General features: G+C 58.9%; 3 protein-coding genes across 6 annotated transcripts; 2 read left to right on the top strand and 1 right to left on the bottom strand.

Moving 5' to 3' along the window:
• Position 1: 1 nt before the first annotated feature.
• CCR10 (C-C motif chemokine receptor 10) lies at positions 2 to 2,481 on the top strand. Its single transcript, XM_023244588.2, has 2 exons — positions 2 to 423; positions 1,249 to 2,481. Exons 1-2 carry the CDS (start codon positions 400 to 402, stop codon positions 2,314 to 2,316), a joined length of 1,092 nt encoding a protein of 363 aa, XP_023100356.2. The 5' UTR covers positions 2 to 399; the 3' UTR covers positions 2,317 to 2,481.
• A 2,030-nt stretch (positions 2,482 to 4,511) lies between these two features.
• On the top strand, positions 4,512 to 13,051 carry PLEKHH3 (pleckstrin homology, MyTH4 and FERM domain containing H3). Of its 3 annotated transcripts, none has more exons than XR_002737984.2 (13): positions 4,512 to 5,134; positions 7,097 to 7,152; positions 7,497 to 7,576; positions 7,676 to 7,867; positions 7,952 to 8,109; positions 8,217 to 8,337; positions 9,120 to 9,426; positions 9,980 to 10,187; positions 10,406 to 10,542; positions 10,815 to 10,947; positions 11,139 to 11,575; positions 11,898 to 12,089; positions 12,663 to 12,800. XR_002737984.2 is itself a non-coding variant. In XM_023243577.2 (13 exons), exons 1-13 carry the CDS (start codon positions 4,973 to 4,975, stop codon positions 12,837 to 12,839), a joined length of 2,376 nt encoding a protein of 791 aa, XP_023099345.1. In that variant the 5' UTR covers positions 4,513 to 4,972; the 3' UTR covers positions 12,840 to 13,051. The 3 variants fall into 3 exon arrangements, 2 of the variants coding, with proteins under 2 accessions (XP_023099345.1, XP_023099344.1); XM_023243577.2 differs by having other exon boundaries at positions 4,513 to 5,134; positions 10,406 to 10,533; positions 11,139 to 11,600; positions 12,663 to 13,051; XM_023243576.2 differs by having other exon boundaries at positions 4,513 to 5,134; positions 11,139 to 11,600; positions 12,663 to 13,051.
• Positions 13,052 to 13,969: 918 nt separating this feature from the next.
• Positions 13,970 to 19,022, bottom strand: LOC101099090 (tubulin gamma-2 chain). 2 transcript variants are annotated; one of them, XM_003996898.5, is made up of 11 exons: positions 18,782 to 19,022; positions 18,391 to 18,503; positions 18,002 to 18,169; positions 17,620 to 17,688; positions 16,773 to 16,852; positions 16,235 to 16,361; positions 15,544 to 15,630; positions 15,288 to 15,437; positions 14,748 to 14,900; positions 14,495 to 14,656; positions 13,970 to 14,367 (listed from the first exon to the last, which is right to left on the bottom strand). In XM_003996898.5, exons 1-11 carry the CDS (start codon positions 18,828 to 18,830, stop codon positions 14,170 to 14,172), a joined length of 1,356 nt encoding a protein of 451 aa, XP_003996947.1. In that variant the 5' UTR covers positions 18,831 to 19,022; the 3' UTR covers positions 13,970 to 14,169. The 2 variants fall into 2 exon arrangements, with proteins under 2 accessions (XP_003996947.1, XP_019673476.1); XM_019817917.3 differs by lacking the exon at positions 16,773 to 16,852 and having other exon boundaries at positions 14,224 to 14,367.
• Between the last annotated feature and the right edge of the window lie 37 nt (positions 19,023 to 19,059).

The raw sequence follows: 19,059 nt of genomic DNA, 5'->3' as shown, positions 1-19,059 counted from the left end.
CTACCTGGAGATGGGGAGATAAGTAAGTAAAAGAATCTAACATTTTCTGAAGGCAAATTGTGCCCCCAAACACCCGTGATAGGCACTCTCATTACCCTGTCAACTCAGCATTTTTACCTTACTCCACTTTACAGATGAAAAGCCTGAGGCTCAAAGAGGTAAACGTACTCAAGATCACACAAGTAGCTAGCAAATGATATTCCAAAAACCCATTCTTTTTCTACTGGCAGGGTAAAAAAGAAAAAAAAATAGAGGGTGGAATGGGAAAGTTAGGTAAAAAGGGCTCACAGACCCTATCCCCACCACCCTCTTGGCCCCTCTCCCCGCCCCTTCCTTCCTGTCCCACTAGCTTAACTTCTCTCCCTAGTGGCTATACCTCAGAAACCCGTGTAGCCAGAGATGGGGACGGAGCCTGCAGAACAGGTGGGAGTGGGGGCAGGGAGGAAGGGTTATAGAGAGGGAGGATAAGGCAAAGGGATGGGATTCCCCACTTGGTAACAAGCTTCTACCATGCTATGACCCATCCAGGATGCCTGGAGCCATCTGGGATCAGGACCTTCCAGATAGATGGGGCTGGTGATGTGAGGCTGGGGTTGGGGGATGAGACTGGACTGAGGGGAATAGTGAGCTGAACCTCGAGGTCCCAGGTTGCAACCGAGACCAGAAAACCTGAGGTCCAACCCTTGAGACCCCCCGCCTTGCCATGAGTCATTCAGTGTACCTGTACTGGAGGTAGAGATGGGGCAGGGAGGGGAGAAAGGAAAAAAGACATTAGAAACCCTCTCCACACCATGCCTGGAGTCCAGGGACCAGCCCTGAGGCAAAGCCTGAATGTAGGTGTTCTTCCAGGAGAGGGCGCTGCAAACAGAACCGAATCCCCAAGATCTATTAGTGACAGAAACCTTGGCTCATGGAGAGCCCAGGTGCTTCACATCCATTACCTCTTCCTTATTTCAAACAACTCTGCCGCTTGGGCTGGTCAGGGTTTCTAATCTCAACATTACATATTAGGCAACTGAGATACAGACAGGTCAAGGTCAGCCAGGAAGCTGCATGCAGAGGCAGGAGGGGTGCAGTGGAAGCCAAGACCTGTTGGGAGGGTGTGCTAGGAAGAGTTTGGAGAAGAGTTTGTATCTTCTCCCTCTGCACAACGGTCACAGAAGCTCCCAGCTTGGAAGGTATGTGTGGGAAGGGGAGGTGTGTGGGAGGTGTCTCATAAGGTCTCTCCTCTCATTTTGACCTCCCCAGGTCTCCTGGAGCCCCTACTCTGGGTATGATGAGGAGGCATACTCGGCTGAGCCATTGCCAGAACTCTGCTACAAGGCGGATGTCCAGGCCTTCAGTCGGGCCTTCCAACCCAGTGTCTCCCTGGCAGTGGCTGCACTGGGTCTGGCCGGCAATGGCCTGGTCCTGGCCACCCACCTGGCAGCCCGACGTGCTGTCCGTTCGCCCACTTCTGCCCACCTGCTCCAGCTGGCCCTGGCCGACCTTCTGCTGGCCCTAACCCTGCCCTTCGCCGCAGCCGGGGCTCTGCAGGGCTGGAGTCTGGGAAGTGCCACCTGCCGCGCCATCTCGGGCCTCTACTCAGCCTCCTTCCACGCTGGCTTCCTCTTCCTGGCCTGTATCAGCGCCGACCGCTATGTGGCCATCGCGCGGGCCCTCCCCGCTGGACCGAGGCCCTCTGCGCCAGGCCGCGCACACGTGGTCTCAGCCATCGTATGGCTGCTGTCGCTGCTTCTCGCGCTGCCTGCTCTCCTTTTCAGCCAGGATGGGCAGCGGGAAGGCCAGCGGCGCTGCCGTCTCATCTTTCCCGAGGGCCTCACGCAGACGGTGAAGGGGGCAAGCGCCGTGGCGCAGGTGGTCCTGGGCTTCGCGCTGCCGCTGGGCGTCATGGCCGCCTGCTATGCGCTCCTGGGCCGCACGCTGCTGGCCGCCAGGGGGCCCGAGCGCCGGCGTGCGCTGCGCGTCGTGGTGGCCCTGGTGGCGGCCTTCGTGGTCCTGCAGCTGCCCTACAGTCTCGCCCTGCTACTGGATACGGCCGACCTACTGGCTGCCCGCGAGCGGAGCTGCCCTGCCAGCAAGCGCAAGGATCTGGCACTGCTCGTGACCGGAGGGTTGGCCCTGGCCCGCTGCGGCCTGAACCCCGTACTCTACGCCTTTTTGGGCCTGCGATTCCGCCAGGACCTGCGGAGGCTGCTGCGGAGTGGGAGCTGCAGCCCAGGGCCTCGCCCCCGGGGCCGCTGCCCCCGCCGGCCCCGCCTCTCTTCCTGTTCGGCTCCCACTGAGACCCACAGTGTCTCCTCCTGGGACTACTAGGGCTGCGAATCAAGGGGAGAGGGCGGGCTGAGGAAATGATTCCAGGGAGGGTAGTGGGAAAGGGGAGTAGGTGGGGAGACCCTGAGAAGGAGGTAGGGACCTAAAGGAATTGCTTCTGTACTTTGCCACATTAAATTGATAACATGGAAATGAGCTACAACCCAACAACTGTTACTATTTTTGAGTCACCGACTTGGAAGTGATTTGTAGCAGGGCAGAACCGGTGGGTTCCCCCTCCCCCTCAGTGCGCTTGGCTCTGAGTGGAAGGCGCTGAGAATCTGGGTGGGGGTGCAGGGCTGCTGAGCCTGCTGAAGCTCTAGGCACTGACACTCCCTCCACCTTCACCAGGTCTCTGTGAACAAGAGGTGAGGTGGGAAAGCTGCCAGGCAACGAGGGGCTGGGGTTCCCCTTAAAGTGGCATAAGGACGAGCTTTCTAACAACCACAGTGCTATCCAGTAATGGCTGCCTTATGAAGTACCGGGTTCCTGGCCTCTGGAATGTTCAGGCTAAGGCTGTTGGGGACTGTGTGTGCCTGTGCCTGGTGTGGGGGTAGGGACAATGGGCAGGAGATTTCCGTTTTGGGTGGGCTTTTGGATTAGATTACCACTTTACAGTCCCTTCTAAAGTTCTGTGGTGGAAAGAAAAAGGTTATTTAAAAAGTTGAGTCGGAGTTTTTCACCTTGGAGAAAAACCAAGGAGAGAATTCCAAATTGAAAATTTCCAGAGTCGTTATCATGGGTGTGGTGGGGGTGGGGGTGACTGCCATTCTCCATCTTCCCTGGGGACGGGGTCAGAGGAAATGCACTGAGCCTGCCGGAAAGAGAGAGGTTAGACATCGGAAAGAACTTTCCTGCAAAGACCCGGGATCTAGACAGGGAAGCGAGTATATGGTTTGAATGTCTCCATCCCTAGGAAATCTCAGTGCTGGTCACTGTCATCCGGGGTGAGGACAAGACGGGGATAGATAGCCTCTAGAGACGGTCGCATTGATTCCTGGTCTTTGTTTTACACAAGCACGATAGGCAGGATGGTGTTCACGTGCGACAAGGCTCGCAGTTTAATATCCGGTCAGCAAAGCTGCCCCTACCACTCCAGCCAGGAGTCTGGGGACCCCGGGCAAGAAGGGCGGGTGTGGCAGGGAGGTCTCAAGGGAGGCGCTGGCCTGACGTCCCCGCCCTGTCCCGCCCCGCCCAGCTCAGGCTAGCCTTCCTTCCTAGAGCCTCCGGCGGCTGAGACCGAGAGTCACCTCCACTAGGGGCCAGGATCCAGGGAAGGCCCGGAGATGGCGCCGATCTTCCGAAGGTCCCACAAGCCAGTCGCTGGGGGCCAACCTGGAACCCTCCACCGGAGACCGCGGGAATCGCCGCTGAGTCAGCAACGCACGCGCGCGCCCGCGGTCGCCCTGGCCCCGCCCCGTTCGCGGCCCCGCCCCGCCCCGGCCATTTAGCGCCTCGCTTAACCCCTTCCGACTTAGAACTCCAGGCTATTCACCCCAAGAGGCCTCCACTCTTCGAAGACCACAGAATTCCCTTGAATCTTAAGTCACTCTCCCCACTGGAGTTCAGTGAGCTGTGCGCTCTAAATTAGATTTCGTTTCCGACCTAGGTCTTCACTTTCCCGAGTCTCTTAATTCCCGAGTCACCTTAATTTTTAAAGCGACTCACATCAAGGAATTGGACTACTCCATCCATGGGCGGAGAGCTAGCTGCGTCTAGAGCTGAGCTTGGCGCAGGTGGCTAAGTCTCGTTCCTTCCTCAGGGACCCGGAGACGAGACAGGGTTTCAGAGGGCAGCAGTCGGGGCCTTCCTTCATGCCCTATGCCCTTCCTTCTATAAAGCTCCTCGAGAGGGTTTTTAATCTCTTGGTTGGTGAGCCAAGAGTTAAAACGGGCATGAAGGCGGGCTTCCGTGACATCACTAGCACTCCGAGTCCGACCTCAGAGACAGGGGCGTGGCTAACATCGCACTGCCCCCTCCCTCCTTATTCCTCTGCTCCTCCCCGCTGTCACCAAGCCAGGGGCACATGATGCAACCCGCCGCGGTTTCAGTGGTCTGATTGGTGGCCGCGCCCGGCGCCAGGCACAGGGATTGGTCAGGGGAGGCTGTGACGAAAACTGCACCCTGCCCTGTAAAGAAGGGAGGAGAGAAAGAAGAGGGAAAGGGGGGGGGGCCGTCGGAGGGGAGGGGGTTGGGGAGGCGGGGTCCCAGAGCTGTGCTCGCGCCCCTAGCGCGCCAGTCCCGGGGCTGCAGGGAGCGCAGCGCGCGCGGCCCGGGCCCCGGCCACCGGACACTCTACCGGACACGACCCTCCCTGGAGCTTGGACAACTGCCCACCTCGGACACTGCACCGGACACTGCCCCCCACAGGGCTGGACACTACAACGGACACTACTTCCCAGCTCCGGACACTGCTCCCCCACCAGCCCTGGACGCTTTCCCCCTCCCCCTCTGGGGGCGCAGACACCGAGACCCCGCAGGCGCTAGCAAGAGACCTCTTGCACCCCAGCGTCTGACACTGCCTCCTCCTTGTCCCCTTCTCTCTTCCCTTCCTCCCGCTGCATCATTCCCTCGCTCGGGTCGGAGCCCCGCCAGTTTCTCCGACCCCCTGCAGCTCGGCCCTGCTGCCCGAGCCCCCATCCCCCGGCTGCTCGCCCGGATGCCTCTCCCCGGGGGATTGTGGTGGCTCCTCTGCTGCCGTCGAGGCTTTACTCTTCTGCACCGGGACTACGGGGACGGCGAGCTTAGCGGGGACGGGGACGAGGACGAGGACGAGGAGACCTTTGAGCTGCGGACCCCGAGTCCAGCGGGCGGCGGGAGGGTAAGTCCCGGGGGGTTTGGAGCCTTGTCTCAATCCCTCTCACCAAAACCAGCCGTCACGTCTGATCCTGCTCCAGACTCCAGCCAAACGGCGTGCTCTTGGCGGACCGGGGACGTGGGAGAGGTTTTTGCCTGGGGGCCAGGAGCCCCCCCCCCCCCCCGGAGCTCAAGGAACAGTCCTACTGGGGATGTGCCTGTGGGCCTCGAGCCTCATGCTGGGCGCTGTCCACCTGCTAGGGGCCCTGAGGCAGGGGAGGCGTCACGCGTGGCCCGACCTGGCCCTGCCTCTCCCTTCCCCGCCGGGCCCGCGTCCCATCCCGTCTCCTTCCGCCTCCGCCAGCGCCGAGGAATGTGGCGAGGCCGGCTGGGCGGCTCGGACGCCTGGGTCCGCTCCGCTCCCAGTTTGTGAGCGCTGAGTGCTGGGGCCAGATGCCGGAGCTCCCGCCGCGGGGACGTGGGAGAGGGGGAGAAGGCATCCTCAGATTGGGGGCCGTGGCAGGGACCCCACGGACAGGGAGCTGGGGGCGACCGCTCTTCGAGGACCCATCGTCATTACCCTGCCACTCAAGACAGAACTCTCGGCCCTCCCTGGTGAGGCTCCTGGGGAATTCCGGAGGGGATGGTGAGGGACACGGCTCCCCGGTTTTGTGGAATCTCCCCGTGGGGAAACTGAGGCTCGTTGGTCTGGAAGACCTCCAATTCATGACGTCCCTTCCCCGATTCCCCTGCACACCGGCAACCAGACTCCCGTGTGCTATGGCCTGGGTCAGGCTCCCATCCCCCACTCAGGGGTCCCCAGCAGGCCCGGTGGCTCGGTGCCCGGGTGGGGCGGGCTGCGCCGCTGGGGCCGGCGCCAGCACCTGGCGGAGGCGGAGGGCGGATAAATATAGAGGGGGGTGGAGGGAGGGAAGCAGGGGACGGCGATTAGGGGAGTTGGTCTAAGAGAGTGGTCAGCACCTGCCCCCGTGGTGGTGTGGCTAAGAACTCCTTTTAGACCCTCCAGAAAATAGGTTGATCTGTCACTCAGGAAGGCACAGGACCCAGGCGTCCCCAAGCTTCCAGCCTGGACAGGGTCGGCAGTGTGAACCACGCCATTGCCTCCCTCATGCTCCACCTCCACCCCCCTCCACTGAGCTTGGGGACAGGTGTCCCTGCCTCCCCCACCTCCCCCTCCTGGCTTTAGCAGTGTGGGAGCAAAGGGACGATGGCACCGTTCCTGCCTGACCTGGCTCCTGGACGGATTTTGGCCTCTCTCAGACCCCAGTCTACAGTTGAAGTTCCAGGACAAGGGGGAGAAGGGCAAAATCCTGAGCTGCATCTCCCCTGGAGAGCCTGTGCCATTTTCCAGCCTGCCCTTCCTGAGCCCCAGCAAAGGGGGAGGGTCTGCTTACCATTGAGTCTGAGGGGTGTCTGTGGAAGGGCAAAAGTAGTTCTTGGAGAAAGCCCTATACTGAAAAAGTCCTTCTTCCCTTCATCCACTTCTGTGCCCACCACCTGCCTGCCTGCCAGCCAATGAAGGGGAAATGAGGAGGAGGGGGTGACTTCCAGCAAGAAGAAACTTCACCCACCTCTCTCTTTTCAAAGATGGGGAAGCCAAGGCTCAAAGGCTCTGCCGACTTGTGAAGGTTCCACAGCCAGTTAGTGATTCGAGTTAGTGGTCAGGCTGTTACTAGAACCCAGGTCTCCCCACTCCCTGCACAGTGTTCTTTCCACTGTATCCCGCCCTGATTTAAGTCTTCAAAGGGAAACGGAGACAAGGCGGGAGGCTTACGCTTCTTAGCTCGGGCAGTTCTGTAGAGACTGGAAGAAGGGGCGACCTTCAGCTTCTACTCGCTCCCTCACAGTCATGACCCTACTCCTTGATTCCTCAATTCCCTGAGCAGCGCTGTCCTGGGGGCAGAAGCCACCGGCATCCTGCGATGACGGCTCTGATCCTGAGGGCTGCCCCCACCTGTTTCCCCAGGGCCCCTTGGACGTGACGCTGACTCAGCCGGTGAGGAGCGGGCCAGCCTCTGACAGGTGAGCTCGGCCCTGAGTCTCGTGGTCTGGAGACCCCAGCCCGTTCCCGGGACCCCAATCCTCGCCGTCTGCCCTCCCGCAGTTGTGCAATAAGGGAGAGGCCTTACGCCGGACGCTGTGGTTTGGCCGGGGTCCCGGGGGGGCGGTCCGACTGGGGGCGCGGGGAGAAAGGGGGGGGGGTCTGGGCTATTTCTGGTGCGAGGTCAGAACGGCCCAGCGGTTCCCACAGCCTGGGGGAGGGGTGTCCCGGCGCTTGCAGTCTGGGGAGCCCCGACTGAGGAGCCCCCTGGAGGCGGGGTGCAGGACCGACAGCCTCGCCCAACCCTCCCTCCCCTCTGGCCCAGGCTGCAGAGCTGGGAGGAGACGCGAAGTCTCATCCCAGAGAAGGGGCCGCCGGAGGAGGACCCGGACGTCGTGGTGAAAGGTGGGGACCCACCTCATGCACTCTGGAAGCCCCAATCCCAACCCTCCAGGGGATAGTGTCTTCTACTCACCTCCTTTCCTTCCCTCTTCTGCCCTCCAGGTTGGCTGTACCGAGAGCCCCGCGGAGGAGGGGCGCGGCCCTGGTTGCCCCCGCGCCGGGCCTGGTTCGTGCTCACCAGGGACTCCCTGGATCAGTTCAGCAGCAGCGGGAAGGGGGCGCGGCGCCTCGGGAGCCTCGTGCTCACCAGCTTGTGCTCGGTGACCGGCCCGGAGCGCCGACCCAAAGAGACCGGTGAGACTTCGTGGGGACTCTTGTACCTCTCTGGGCAGCAGCCCCGCCGGCCCTAATTGCCCTCCGCGGGCTCTTTTTCCCCAGGTCTGTGGTCAGTGACCGTGTCTGGCCGGAAGCACAGCATCCGGCTCTGCTCCCCGCGCCAGGCTGAGGCGGAGCGCTGGGGGGTGGCGTTGCGAGAAGTGATCGCCTCCAAGGCACCACTGGAGACCCCTACCCAGCTGCTGCTTAGGGACATTCAGGTGTGAAAGAAGGGACTTCGTGGAGAAAGAGGAGGGTGGTGAATCCAGAAGCTGTCTGAGTTCATGGAGAGCCCCCTTTCCCATCCCTGTGACTCCTTAACTTCTAGGAGAGTTGCGGGGATCCGGAAGCTGTGGCCCTTATTTACCGACGGAACCCAATTCTGAGGCACACCAGTGGGGCCTTGTACGCTCCACTCCTGCCCCTGCCCTACGGTGTCAGCGCCCCAGGTGAGTGGTGCCATGGCCCAAGTCCCTTGGATGGGGAATCTGAATGCCACACTTGACAGGGACTTAGAAGTCCAAAGCAAACCTAGCCCCTCACTTTTCCAAGGATGAAGGTGAAAATAGAAGCTGGCCAAACTGATATCCAGGGTGGAGGAGAGGGAAGCCAGTACAGGAAAAGAGGCTCCCTTTGACCACCTTCCCTGTGGGTCTCATTCTGCCTACTGATATTCCTTCATGAGTTTTTACACTCTCTGTCCTATTTTTCAGTATACTCTTAAGACCATGTCATACCGCCTTTACAACTGCTGGACAGGCCAGAACTTTGGGACAATGTGCTGGCCTCATTCAGCTACACCTCTTCCCCAAAAGGAATAGTGACTAGTCAGGTCCTAAAGCTAGAAGGTTAAGGAGGGCTGGGAGACAAACCCTTGTTTCAGGACTCCCAGTCCAGCCTGTTTTCTAGTTCATGGTGATGGCTCTTAGTGCCCAATTGCAGAATCTGGGGTTTGAGCCTATTTCTTTTAGTCAACCCCTGTAGCTCACAAACTCAGAGAGCAGCCTCAGTGGATCCCGAGGTGGAGATGCCTGGGAGGTAGGGGTTGAGAGCTTGGCTCTGTGGGGACCATTGCTTTCCCTTCACTCTTCCTGTCGTTCGAACTCTCCCCTCCTTGCCATCCCCTGTCCCCTTATATTCCCTCTGACCTTTCCCTGGTTCATGCCTTCCTTCCAGGGCCCAGCTCTGTGTCCCCTCTCCAAACCGTCCCTCCACCCCCACCCTCCCACAGGTCCGGGCTACGCACCCTTGCGCGAGGAGGCGGTGCGGCTGTTCCTGGCGCTGCAGGCGCTGGAGGGGGCGCGGCGCCCCGGGCCCCTGATGCAGGGTGTGCTCCAAACCTGCCGGGACCTGCCTGCGCTCCGCGACGAGCTCTTCCTGCAGCTGGCTAAGCAGACCTCGGGCCCCGCAGGCCCCCCTGGGCCCCCAGCTACCCAAGACCCCGCAGCCCTTCGGTACTGGCAGCTCCTCACCTGCATGAGCTGCACCTTCCGGCCTGGGGGAGCTGTGAGGGGGCACCTCCTGGGGCATCTGGAAAGGTGAGAGGGGAGGGGTGGGGTAAGGCCAAGGCAAGGGAGCTGACAGGGCTGGGAGAGAATGACAGGCCTTGCCAAATTGTTTGGTGGAGGGAGAATTTAGGCCCAGCGAAGGGAAGAGACTTGACCGCTGCTAATATGTGCACCGTCTCTGTGGGAATTAAAGATCTGATCCCACTTTCGGTGGGAGGAATTAGAAAAGGCGCCCCCTTTGGGCAGAGGAATTACTAAAGGCTGCTTTTCCTCGGGGCTGAGGCAGCCAGTTGCAAAGCGGAATGAGGCTGGATTTTGGATTCCAACCCGAAGGACGATCGTGGAGACTTTGGGAAGTGGGAGGGGGCAGTGAGGAGCAAGCTGTCAGGGCCTTAGAAAATAATTCAGATCCACGTGGTGCGCCAAGGGTAGATCAGAAGAGAGAGGGTCGCTGCCTTCAAGGAACTTAGAGTTGGAAGGAAGGGAACCGATTAGATGAAAGAAACGATAAAATAAGAGGGCGAAAGGAAGGGGGAGAAGGTAAGCTCTCCGAGCACCGATCCTCGGGTTTTCCCTACTCCAGGACCGAGCAGGCGCTCCCGGACACAGAACTGGCGGAATATGCGCGCTTCATCCGGAAAGCGCTGGGCCGGACGCGTGGCCGAGAGCTGGTGCCTTCTCTGGCAGAGATTTCAGCGTTGAGCCGACGACAGGAGCTGTTGTGCACCGTGCACTGTCCGGGGGCTGGTGCCTGCCCTGTGGCCATAGACTCTCACACCACAGCGGGGGAGGTAAGGCCAGAAAAGACCCCTGAAACCACAACCCTTCCCCCCGACCCCGGCTTCCCATGCCTGGCTCTCCTGGTTCCCGGGCCCTAGGTTTGCCCAAGCCTGAGATTCATCATTTGAGTCAGGGATGTGTATGGAGGGACTGAGAGAGCTGAAAGAACCCTCCAGATGGCAAGACCCCTGCGTGGTCTGACCTTCCCCTCATGCCTTCTCCCATCCAGGTTGCTCGAGAGCTCGTGGGACGGCTGGGCTTGGCCCGTAGCCGGAACGCATTCGCGCTGTATGAGCAGCGAGGGGCCCAGGAGCGAGCCCTGGCTGGGAGCACTCTCGTGGCCGACGTGCTCACCAGGTTTGAGAAGTAAATGTCCAGCCCCAGCCCCGCTCTCCGTTAACCCATCAGCCTCTCAGCTCTGGTCAATCCCTGAGCAAACTTTTATGAAGCCCTGGCCATTTGCCCTGCACGGTAACGTTTGCTGGTTCACACATGGAGCCTGCCCTCGGGCAGTTTGCTGTTTGGCTTCAAGGCGTCCCAAACTTCTGGCTCCGCCCCCCCTCGTTTGGTCCCGCCTCCGGCCAGCGCCTAGGGGAGTCTCGCTTCTGCCTCGCACCGAGTCCTTATCTCTTCTTTAGTTTGGCAGCGGAGGAAGCCGGGCTGGATGATTCGACGGACTCTGGTTGGAGACTATGCCTGCGTCTTCACGGGCCTCTGCACCCTGAGGGGTTGTCCCCAGACGGTCACGAACTGCCTTTCCTCTTTGAGCAGGTGAGGATCTCCAGCGTTCACGCCCCCACCCCCCAAATACTCGCGAGCCTGAACCCCTCCCTTTCTGGGCCGTCTCATTTCATAGTTATGGCAACCTCGCGGGAGGCTTTACTTGAACCCAGACCTTGGATTTTGCACCCCGAGGTGTCTTCGCCGCCGCTCCCACGTTGACACCCACTGCCTCCTCTTAGGCTCACGCTCTGCTGCTCCGCGGCCGGCCGCCCCCGCCCGAAGACACGCTGCGCGCCCTGGCGGCGCTGCGTCTGCAGAGCCTGCACCGAGACTTCTCCCCCAGGGAGCCCCTGCCTCCCCTGGACCGCCTGCTGCCGCCCCCCGCCCCGCCACGTGAAGACCCTCCCCGCCCAGTCCCCAGGCCTCCTCCCTCCGCCGCCCTGCTGGCCGGGGCAATCTGGAGTCCGGGCCTGGCCAAGAGGCGGGCGGAGAGGACCCGGCGCGGCGGCGGGGCCGGCAGCACGGCGGGAAGCGTGGCCCGCGAGGGAGGAGGTGGCGCCGGCACGGCGGCCGCTGTGCTGGGCGGCTGGAAGCGGCTACGGGGCATGGGCCGAGCTGAGGCCATGGCTGCCTACCTGGCTCTGGCGGCGCAGTGTCCAGGGTTCGGCGCTGCTCGGTATGACGTTCTGGAGCTGAGCACGGTGAGGGGGAGAAGGGAGAGGGGACTCTGGCGGCCCAAGCCCTACACCTTTGCCCCAGAGCCACAAGCCCCACTGTGGGTCAAGTCACTCCTGACACTCAGCACAGCTGCCCCTCCCAAATCCCAGGAGTCACTCCCTGGCCCTTGGGTTCTCACCTCTCCAGAGCCTTAAGCCCCTCCATGCAATGTGGATCATAGAGGGGACTGGGAAACTCCCTGCTCACAGCCATCTCCCCCCACCAAAAATAATGCTGCAGGGTTCCCTCCTTCCACCCTGACTCTGCCTGTCTGTCCATAGGAGCCTGGTGGGGGCACTCCACAGAAGCTATGCCTGGGCTTGGGAGCCAAGGCCATGTCCCTCTCCCGGCCAGGTGAGACAGAGCCCATCCACTGTGTCAGCTATGGCCATGTGGCCGCCTGCCAACTGATGGGCCCCCACACCCTGGCACTGAGGGTGGGAGAGAGCCAGCTCCTCCTGCAGAGTCCCCAGGTGAGTAGAAAGAGGGTGTGGAAGGTGGAAGGAACGGAAAGAATGTCAAGAAACATTTTATTAAACACTGAGCATGGGGCAGGTACAGTTCTAGGCACTGGGGATCCACCTGTGATCAAAGAGAGGCTCAAGGAGCTGACATTAATTAGAGCAGGAGTGTCAGACACTGACCAAGGAATCAAAAACCATATAAGAAAGTGATAAACGCTACCAAGGGAAGCGTAGTGTGACAGGAAGTGACTGGAGGGGGGTCATAGCATTAGGTAGGACAGTCAGGAAAGGATACTCAAAGTGACCTTTAAGCTAGCCACAGGAAGATCTGGGGGAACAGCATTCCAGGTAGAAGATATTCCAAGTGTAAAGGCCTTGAGATGACAATCCACTTAGCATCTTTGAGAAGCAGAAAGACACCAGTGTGACTGGCACATAGTGAGTGAGGGAGAGAGCGGTGATGAGGAAGGAAAGGTCGTAGGGGGCAGCTCTAGTAAGGCCCTGGTAAGGAGCCCAGGTGGAGGATGAGACAAAGGAGAACCCAGTGGCCCCTACTGCACTCTGACCTCTGCCTTCTCTTAGGTGGAAGAGATCATGCAGCTGGTGAATGCCTATTTGCCCAGTCCCTCCCCCGAGAGGCCCTGCCGCAGCCCTTCTCCTCCATGCCAAGACCTGCCAGACACCTCCCCTCCCAGCCAGCACCCGGGCCTGGACGAGCCCCAGGGACAGTCTGGCTGTTTGGGGCAGCTGCAGGACTGAGCCTGCCAAGAGGTCACGACCTCCCTTCTGCCTCCAGCCTGGACCTGGACTGTTCTGAGATTTGAGGGAACCATGGACCCTTTTGGCCCTGCAGGGACAGGGCACACACCACACCCAAGGGCTGCAATGGGTGCAGACAATTTTCTAGTTTGTTTCTTAATTTATTTGTAGAAGAGAAGCAAAAAGAAAAAAAAAATCCTTATTTACACAAACCCTTCCTGTGGGAGTGTTGTCAGTGGGACAAGTTAGAGTCCCCAGAGCTCAGAGCTCCACCTCTGGGGACGCCCACACTGTGGGCTTTTACCAGCACTGAAGGGAGTCTGGACACCACAGGGCTCCACCCTCCTTGACCTTCTGGATTTAACCTCCTCTTCGCCAGCATGCTGCCACAGGGTGGTGGGTGGGGCAGGCAAGAGGGCAGTTTTGGAGGCTGGCAATTACTCACGCTTGCTTCTCCATTGAGTGGCATAGGGGTGGCCTCCTGGCGTCTCTAAGGCCGGAAGGCAGTGAGTCATCAGGACTGGCACTACCCAGTTCCTACCCTGGTGTCCAGCTTCTGGGCCCTAGTTGGGTCCATCTTTTGTGTGCCTACTGCTTTGGGCCTGGAATGGAGAGAAGCCTGGGGCAGGATCAGACCCAAGAACTTCTCTGGCACAGATAATACCTTATCGGGATGGGCTCAGTCCTACTCCCGAGTTCTGTTCCTGCTTTATCAAGTTAGTTTGAATCGGGTTGCGTTCCTGAGGATCTGATAGCCTTGGGCACTGGGAATCTAGAGTTCTGGCTTTCCTGACCTGCTCAGAATGCTGCAGGCCCTCCTTCTCTAGCCCCCACAGCCTCTTCGCTAGTGGAAGAGGCTGGGGCAATATTGATCCACCCTGGGGCAGGAGCGTAGGCACTGAGGACATAGCAGACCTCAGTAAACCTCTGTAATCTTGAGAGTAGGGCTGACTCTAGTAAAGCAGCCTGGTTCTAGACAAGGTATGCCAGTGGAAATAGTGACCACACTAAGACCTGGACTAAGTGGACTAAGATAAAGGCCACATACTACCTGGGAACTGGGAGGGAGCGTGGGTCATGCCCCATATTCACAGACCAAGCCCTGACTATATCCACAACCAAGCTCTGACTGTATTCACGACAAAGCTTTATTGCTTTATTCAAGCTAAACGAGCAATATCAAGGGTCAGGTCAGAGAAGGGTGGAAGTAGGACCAGCTCCTGGGCTGGAGATAAACCTAGAAAGGTTTTTGGTGACAAGAATCTGGGTCACAGGGACCAGGCACAATGGGGACTATGCATACTGTCCAGGGGAAGTGGTGGGGAGGAAGTCACTGCTCCTGGGCGCCCCAGGAGATGTAGTCTGGCCGTGTGGCTGCATGGTACTCGTCGATGAGTTCCTGCACAACCTCCCTGGACGTGTCCAGCTCATCAAAGTTCTCCTTGAAGATGTCCTCCTTGCGGAACTGCTCCAGGAAGGCCTCCCGCTTCCGCAGCTTGTCATACTGCTGGCAGGAACTTTCAAAGAGCTGAAAGAGATAGAAATCTCCAGGATGGGAACCAGTGCATGATAAGGGGCTGGAATGGAATGGGGGAGAATGATAAGGGTGTCTACTGGAACTGAATGGCCAAAGAAGGCCAGAAGATTAGGCTCACCGAGGAGATGCTGGTGTGGTTGGCCATCATGAGCCCACTGACCCGGTGGGCCGAAGGCAGGTAGGGAGACTTCCTTGACAGGGCCACCTGGATGCTGGCAGGGCCCCAGGGGATGAAGTTGGCCAACTTCCGCTCCCGGATCCTCTGCAGACTCTTGTGGACCTAGCGGGGAGGGGTGGACACAACAGTGGTGGTGGTAGCCTCTCCTCTACCCCTGTGGGTTCCGGGGGTGGCACGAAGGGGCCTCACCTACCTGGGTGGGGTCCACCTCCCCCTGGATGATGTTGAGGATGGCGATGTAGCAATGGTTGGTCTGGCGATCCCGGCCCGTGGACACCATCACGTTCTTGGGCTGCAGCAGCCGCCTCATGACATCCAGGACTGTGGTCTTCCTCACGCTGGCCACCTGAGGGGAGAGCGGGCCACGGGGACCAGGCCAGCACTCAGGGCACGGTCCAATGGCTGACCCCCATCAGACTCAGGCTAGGATGGTCTCTCTGGGAGGCATCTTGAGATTCAGGTGTACACTGAGCCTTGGCTGCAGGACCAGGCATCTTAGCCCTCCTCAGCTCAGCAAGGTCATGCCCCTGTGCGGGAGCATCAGCAGACCCCACATAGCCCGGGCCCTACAGGGAGCCAGGGGTGTAGGGAAGAGGAGAACAAGTCAGCACGGAGCTGGACGGTCTGTGCCTGTCCCTGAGCACAGAGCCTCTGGGGCTACAAAGAGCGGCTCCTGGAGGGCGCAGCAGGGGGACAGAAAGGCTAGGGCAGGGCCTGCTGGGGCTGCTCCTACCGACTGGTCCGTGGTGAGCGGGGTGTAGCCGGTCATGAGGAAGTGGAGTCGAGGAGTGGGGATGAGCGAGGCGATGAGGCCGATGAGGTCGTTGTTCATGTAGCCAGGGTAGCGCAGGGTGGTGGTGCTGGCTGACATGATGGTGGACACCTGGGGACGGGGGTGCCGGGTCATGGGCCTTGGCCTGGGGCGGGGCCTCCCTTCCCCAGATGGCACTCCAGTAAGGAGGGTTTCCAGTCCGGGAGCAGGGGCTCACCAGCTGGTTGATCTGGGAGAAGGATGGGTTCTGGATGTGCAGGCGGTCTGTGGCGATCCGGTTCAGGGCTGTGTTGTCCAGTACCACCTGGGGGGACAGAAGAGGGTCACGGCACCTTTTTGAGGAGAAAGGGGGCAGAGAGATAAGTTATTAGCTTTACCCCCTCTAAATTCTAAAAACCAGGAAGTGTGTTAACTTAAAAAGGAAAATACTGTTCCTGGGGCATCACAAGATACTTTTCTACCATCCTGTAAACAAATTGTCTCCATGTGCCATCCACTGTGCCTGGTTCTGGAGACACCATGGAGGGTAAAACAGGCACGGTCTGTCCCCTTCACCAGGTCTACAGAAAAGTACAGTTACAGCCTGAAATATGCACAAAGGAATTTGACCTTGAATGTGTGGTCAGAGAAGGTTTTACTATGAAAGTGCCCCTTGGGCTGAGAATTTAAGCATGAGTAGGCATTAAATAGGCTAAATGGGGACACATGTCAGGGGTATTCACTTTGTTGAGAGCAACTTGGGGTCAAGTCCTTATTTCATAATTTGGGCCACCAGGTATGGCTTTATTTGGTCCTCTGTTCTCTGGGCAGGGGCTTGGGAAGGGCAGGGTGTACATGTCCCACTGGTTTGAGGAGGTGGAGCAAAGCACCCCCACCCCCACCCCCCCACTCCTTTCTCTGGCACTCACCACACAGTCTGCGTTCTGGGTGAGCCTCTTGAGCGTGAGCAGGGAGTTGTAGGGCTGGACCACCACATCGCTCATCTCGTCCTGGTTGGGAAACACTGAGTATGTCTGCACCAGCTTCTTGGGATACCTGGGGGTGAAGAAGAGGGAAAGGGGAAGGTGACAATGAACTGGAAGGACTCCCATCACTGCCCACCTTGGTCTTCTCTAGAGATAATAGGGTCATTCCTTTCCAAGTGCCACCAAGCTCTTGTACAAAAGGCGGGTGAGGGCAGAACTGAGTGTTTAGAGCCCAGGAGCCAAAAAGGATAAACCTAAAGCATCAAACCCACCAAACCCTGTAGGTCCCTCCTCTCCCTAGGCAAACCCCCTCCTGGAAGTTACTGTTTCCTAGATGTTCCCTGGATGGCCAGGCTCTATTTCTACCAGTGACTCAAAGCAATAGTGCCAAGCCGTTCAGTCCAAGAGAAAAAAGTGACAAAAAGGAAAGACCTTACCCAGGGAACCAGGGCTAATGCCCTCTCCCCAAACACAGGGTTACCTGTCATTCAGTCGTTCCAGAAGGTAGGAACCCAGGCCAGAACCGGTCCCCCCAGCAATGGAATGACACAGCACAAAGCCCTGCATGGGGAGAGGCAGTCTCCAGGGATCTGCGGAAGAGGCTTTAGGCTTGTCTCATTCCCCACTCCCAACACACTCCTGTCTCAAGGCTGCTTCTGTGTCCATCCAGGCTGAGGCTCCTTGGGAAGGAAGACTCATGCCTAAGGAGCTGATGCCATCCACATTAGGATCTCCTTGAGGACAAGTACTGTACCTTTCTTTAAAAAAATTGTTTTTAAATATCTATTTTTGAGAGAGAGAGAGGCAGAGAGAGAGGGAGATCTGAAGCAGGCTCCTGGCTCTGAGCTGTCAGCACAGAGCCTGACATAGGTTTCGAACACGTGAACCATGAGATCATGACCTGAGCTGAAGTAGGACACTCAATGACTGAGCCACCCAGGTGCCCCTGTACCTTTCTTTTTAAATGTTTTTTTTTTTTTAATTTACTTATTTTGAGAGATAGCAAGTAGAGGAAGGGCAGAGAGAGAGAGAGAGAGGGAGAGAGAGAGAATCCCAAGCAGGCTCTGAGCTGTTAGCTGTTAGTGCAGAGCCTGACTTGGGGCTCAATCTCACGAACCATGAGATCATAAGCTGAGCAGATATCAAGTCAGTCGACTGAGCCACCCAGGAGCCTCTGTACCTTATTTACCTTAATATCTCACATATGATGCTCCAAAAATTAGTTTTAAATAGAATTGCCCCCATCACACCACCTGTTCAGGCTACCTCCCGACCTTTCCCCAGCACTTATCAGCCTTTTCTTTTCCTTCAGTGGGGCTGAACCTCACCTCTAAGCTGTCACTTCCATCTGCTTCTCGGTCTATGATATCAAAAATGTCCTCATGGATTTTCTCACCCTGTATAGAGAGACATGGAAGTGAGGGTAAGGATGAAGGTTTTGGGGAGTACCTCTTTTCAGCACCAAGAACACCCCCTGGGACACTACTGCCACCCTCAAACAGAGCCTCAGCTGTGGCCCTCAACCCAAAAAAGCTACTTTTCAAATGATTTGCAGCTTGCATACACCTCTCCCTGGCTCTCTCTCTTGTCAGGGTATCCCTTTGTCTCTTATTTATTGTCTATCCGGTCTGGTCAAATCCCCAGGCTGCCTGAGCCTGCCTTGCCCTAGGGAGGGAACATCAAGGGTTTCTGGGATGGCCACCCAGATACCTGCGAGAATCCACTGGCCCAGTTGTTGCCAGCCCCTCCTCCATGCTCTGACAGGTAGATGTTCTCTGGGTTGTAGAGCTTGGCATAGGGGGAGTTGAGGATGGAGTGGATCACCCGGGGCTCCAGGTCCAGCAGCACGGCCCTGGGGATGTAGTGCTCATCGTCTGCCTGTCAAGGGGAGACCAGCAGGATGGTCCAGTCAGCTAAGGCCCAGTCCTCCATCCTCCCAACTCTGGCTCCTGCCTGTCCTCCCTCCTCAAGCCAGCCGCCCTGACTCCTTTGCCCAGAGGGTTTCCTGGTACCAAGCCACTGCCCTTCCCTCAGACCCCCCGGGGCCACTGTGGGGGCGCGTGGGGGGTGGGGGGGGCTGGCAAAGTCGCTGGGAGCACCTGGTAGAAAAAGACGTCCTTGCGGTCAGTGCCCTCGGTGGCGAACTCCTCCACGATGCCCTCGGGGCTGATACCATGCTCAGCGCACAGTTGTTTCCAGAACTCGAACCCAACTGGGGGATGGGGAGAGATGCCTGGGTCTGATAGTCATAAGGCCTCAGCAGCCCAGGGTTAGGCTCAGAGGCTGTCACACTCAGAGGCTGGGCCCAAGACACCTGGTCTGGGAGCTGTCACAGCCCAGGCGCGGCTCTCCATCGGGGCCTTGTTCATCATGCGCAATAGGGCAGGGGTTTCATGGAAGGGAAAGGGGGACTAGAGGATGCCAAGCACTTGGGTGGGACCCGAAGGGGCAGAACCGGAGACTGGAAGGGCCCGGCGCTCGCTCGCTCACTCTGGTTGCCGCACTGGCCCAGCTGCAGGGTGATGATCTCCCGGGGCATCGCTCTTCAGACGTGGGCGCGCCAGCCCTGCCCGGCGGGAGTCACGGCAGAGACGAACGCCTGGCAGCCGGGCTCGCAGGACGTGGGGAGCGCGCGTTCTCTTCGTCTTTTGACGCGAGTGCTCGGTCTGCGCGTGTGCAGTGCGGGCCTCCCCACTGCCGCCGGGCCGGGGAGCCCAACCTGGACATGATTTCCCCACTACAGTTACAGCTGGAATTCGGCACAGGCG

This window comes from Felis catus, chromosome E1 (assembly GCF_018350175.1).
Source record: "Felis catus isolate Fca126 chromosome E1, F.catus_Fca126_mat1.0, whole genome shotgun sequence".
Classification (NCBI taxonomy): domain Eukaryota; kingdom Metazoa; phylum Chordata; class Mammalia; order Carnivora; family Felidae; genus Felis; species Felis catus.
This window is presented reverse-complemented; position numbering and strand designations above follow the sequence as displayed.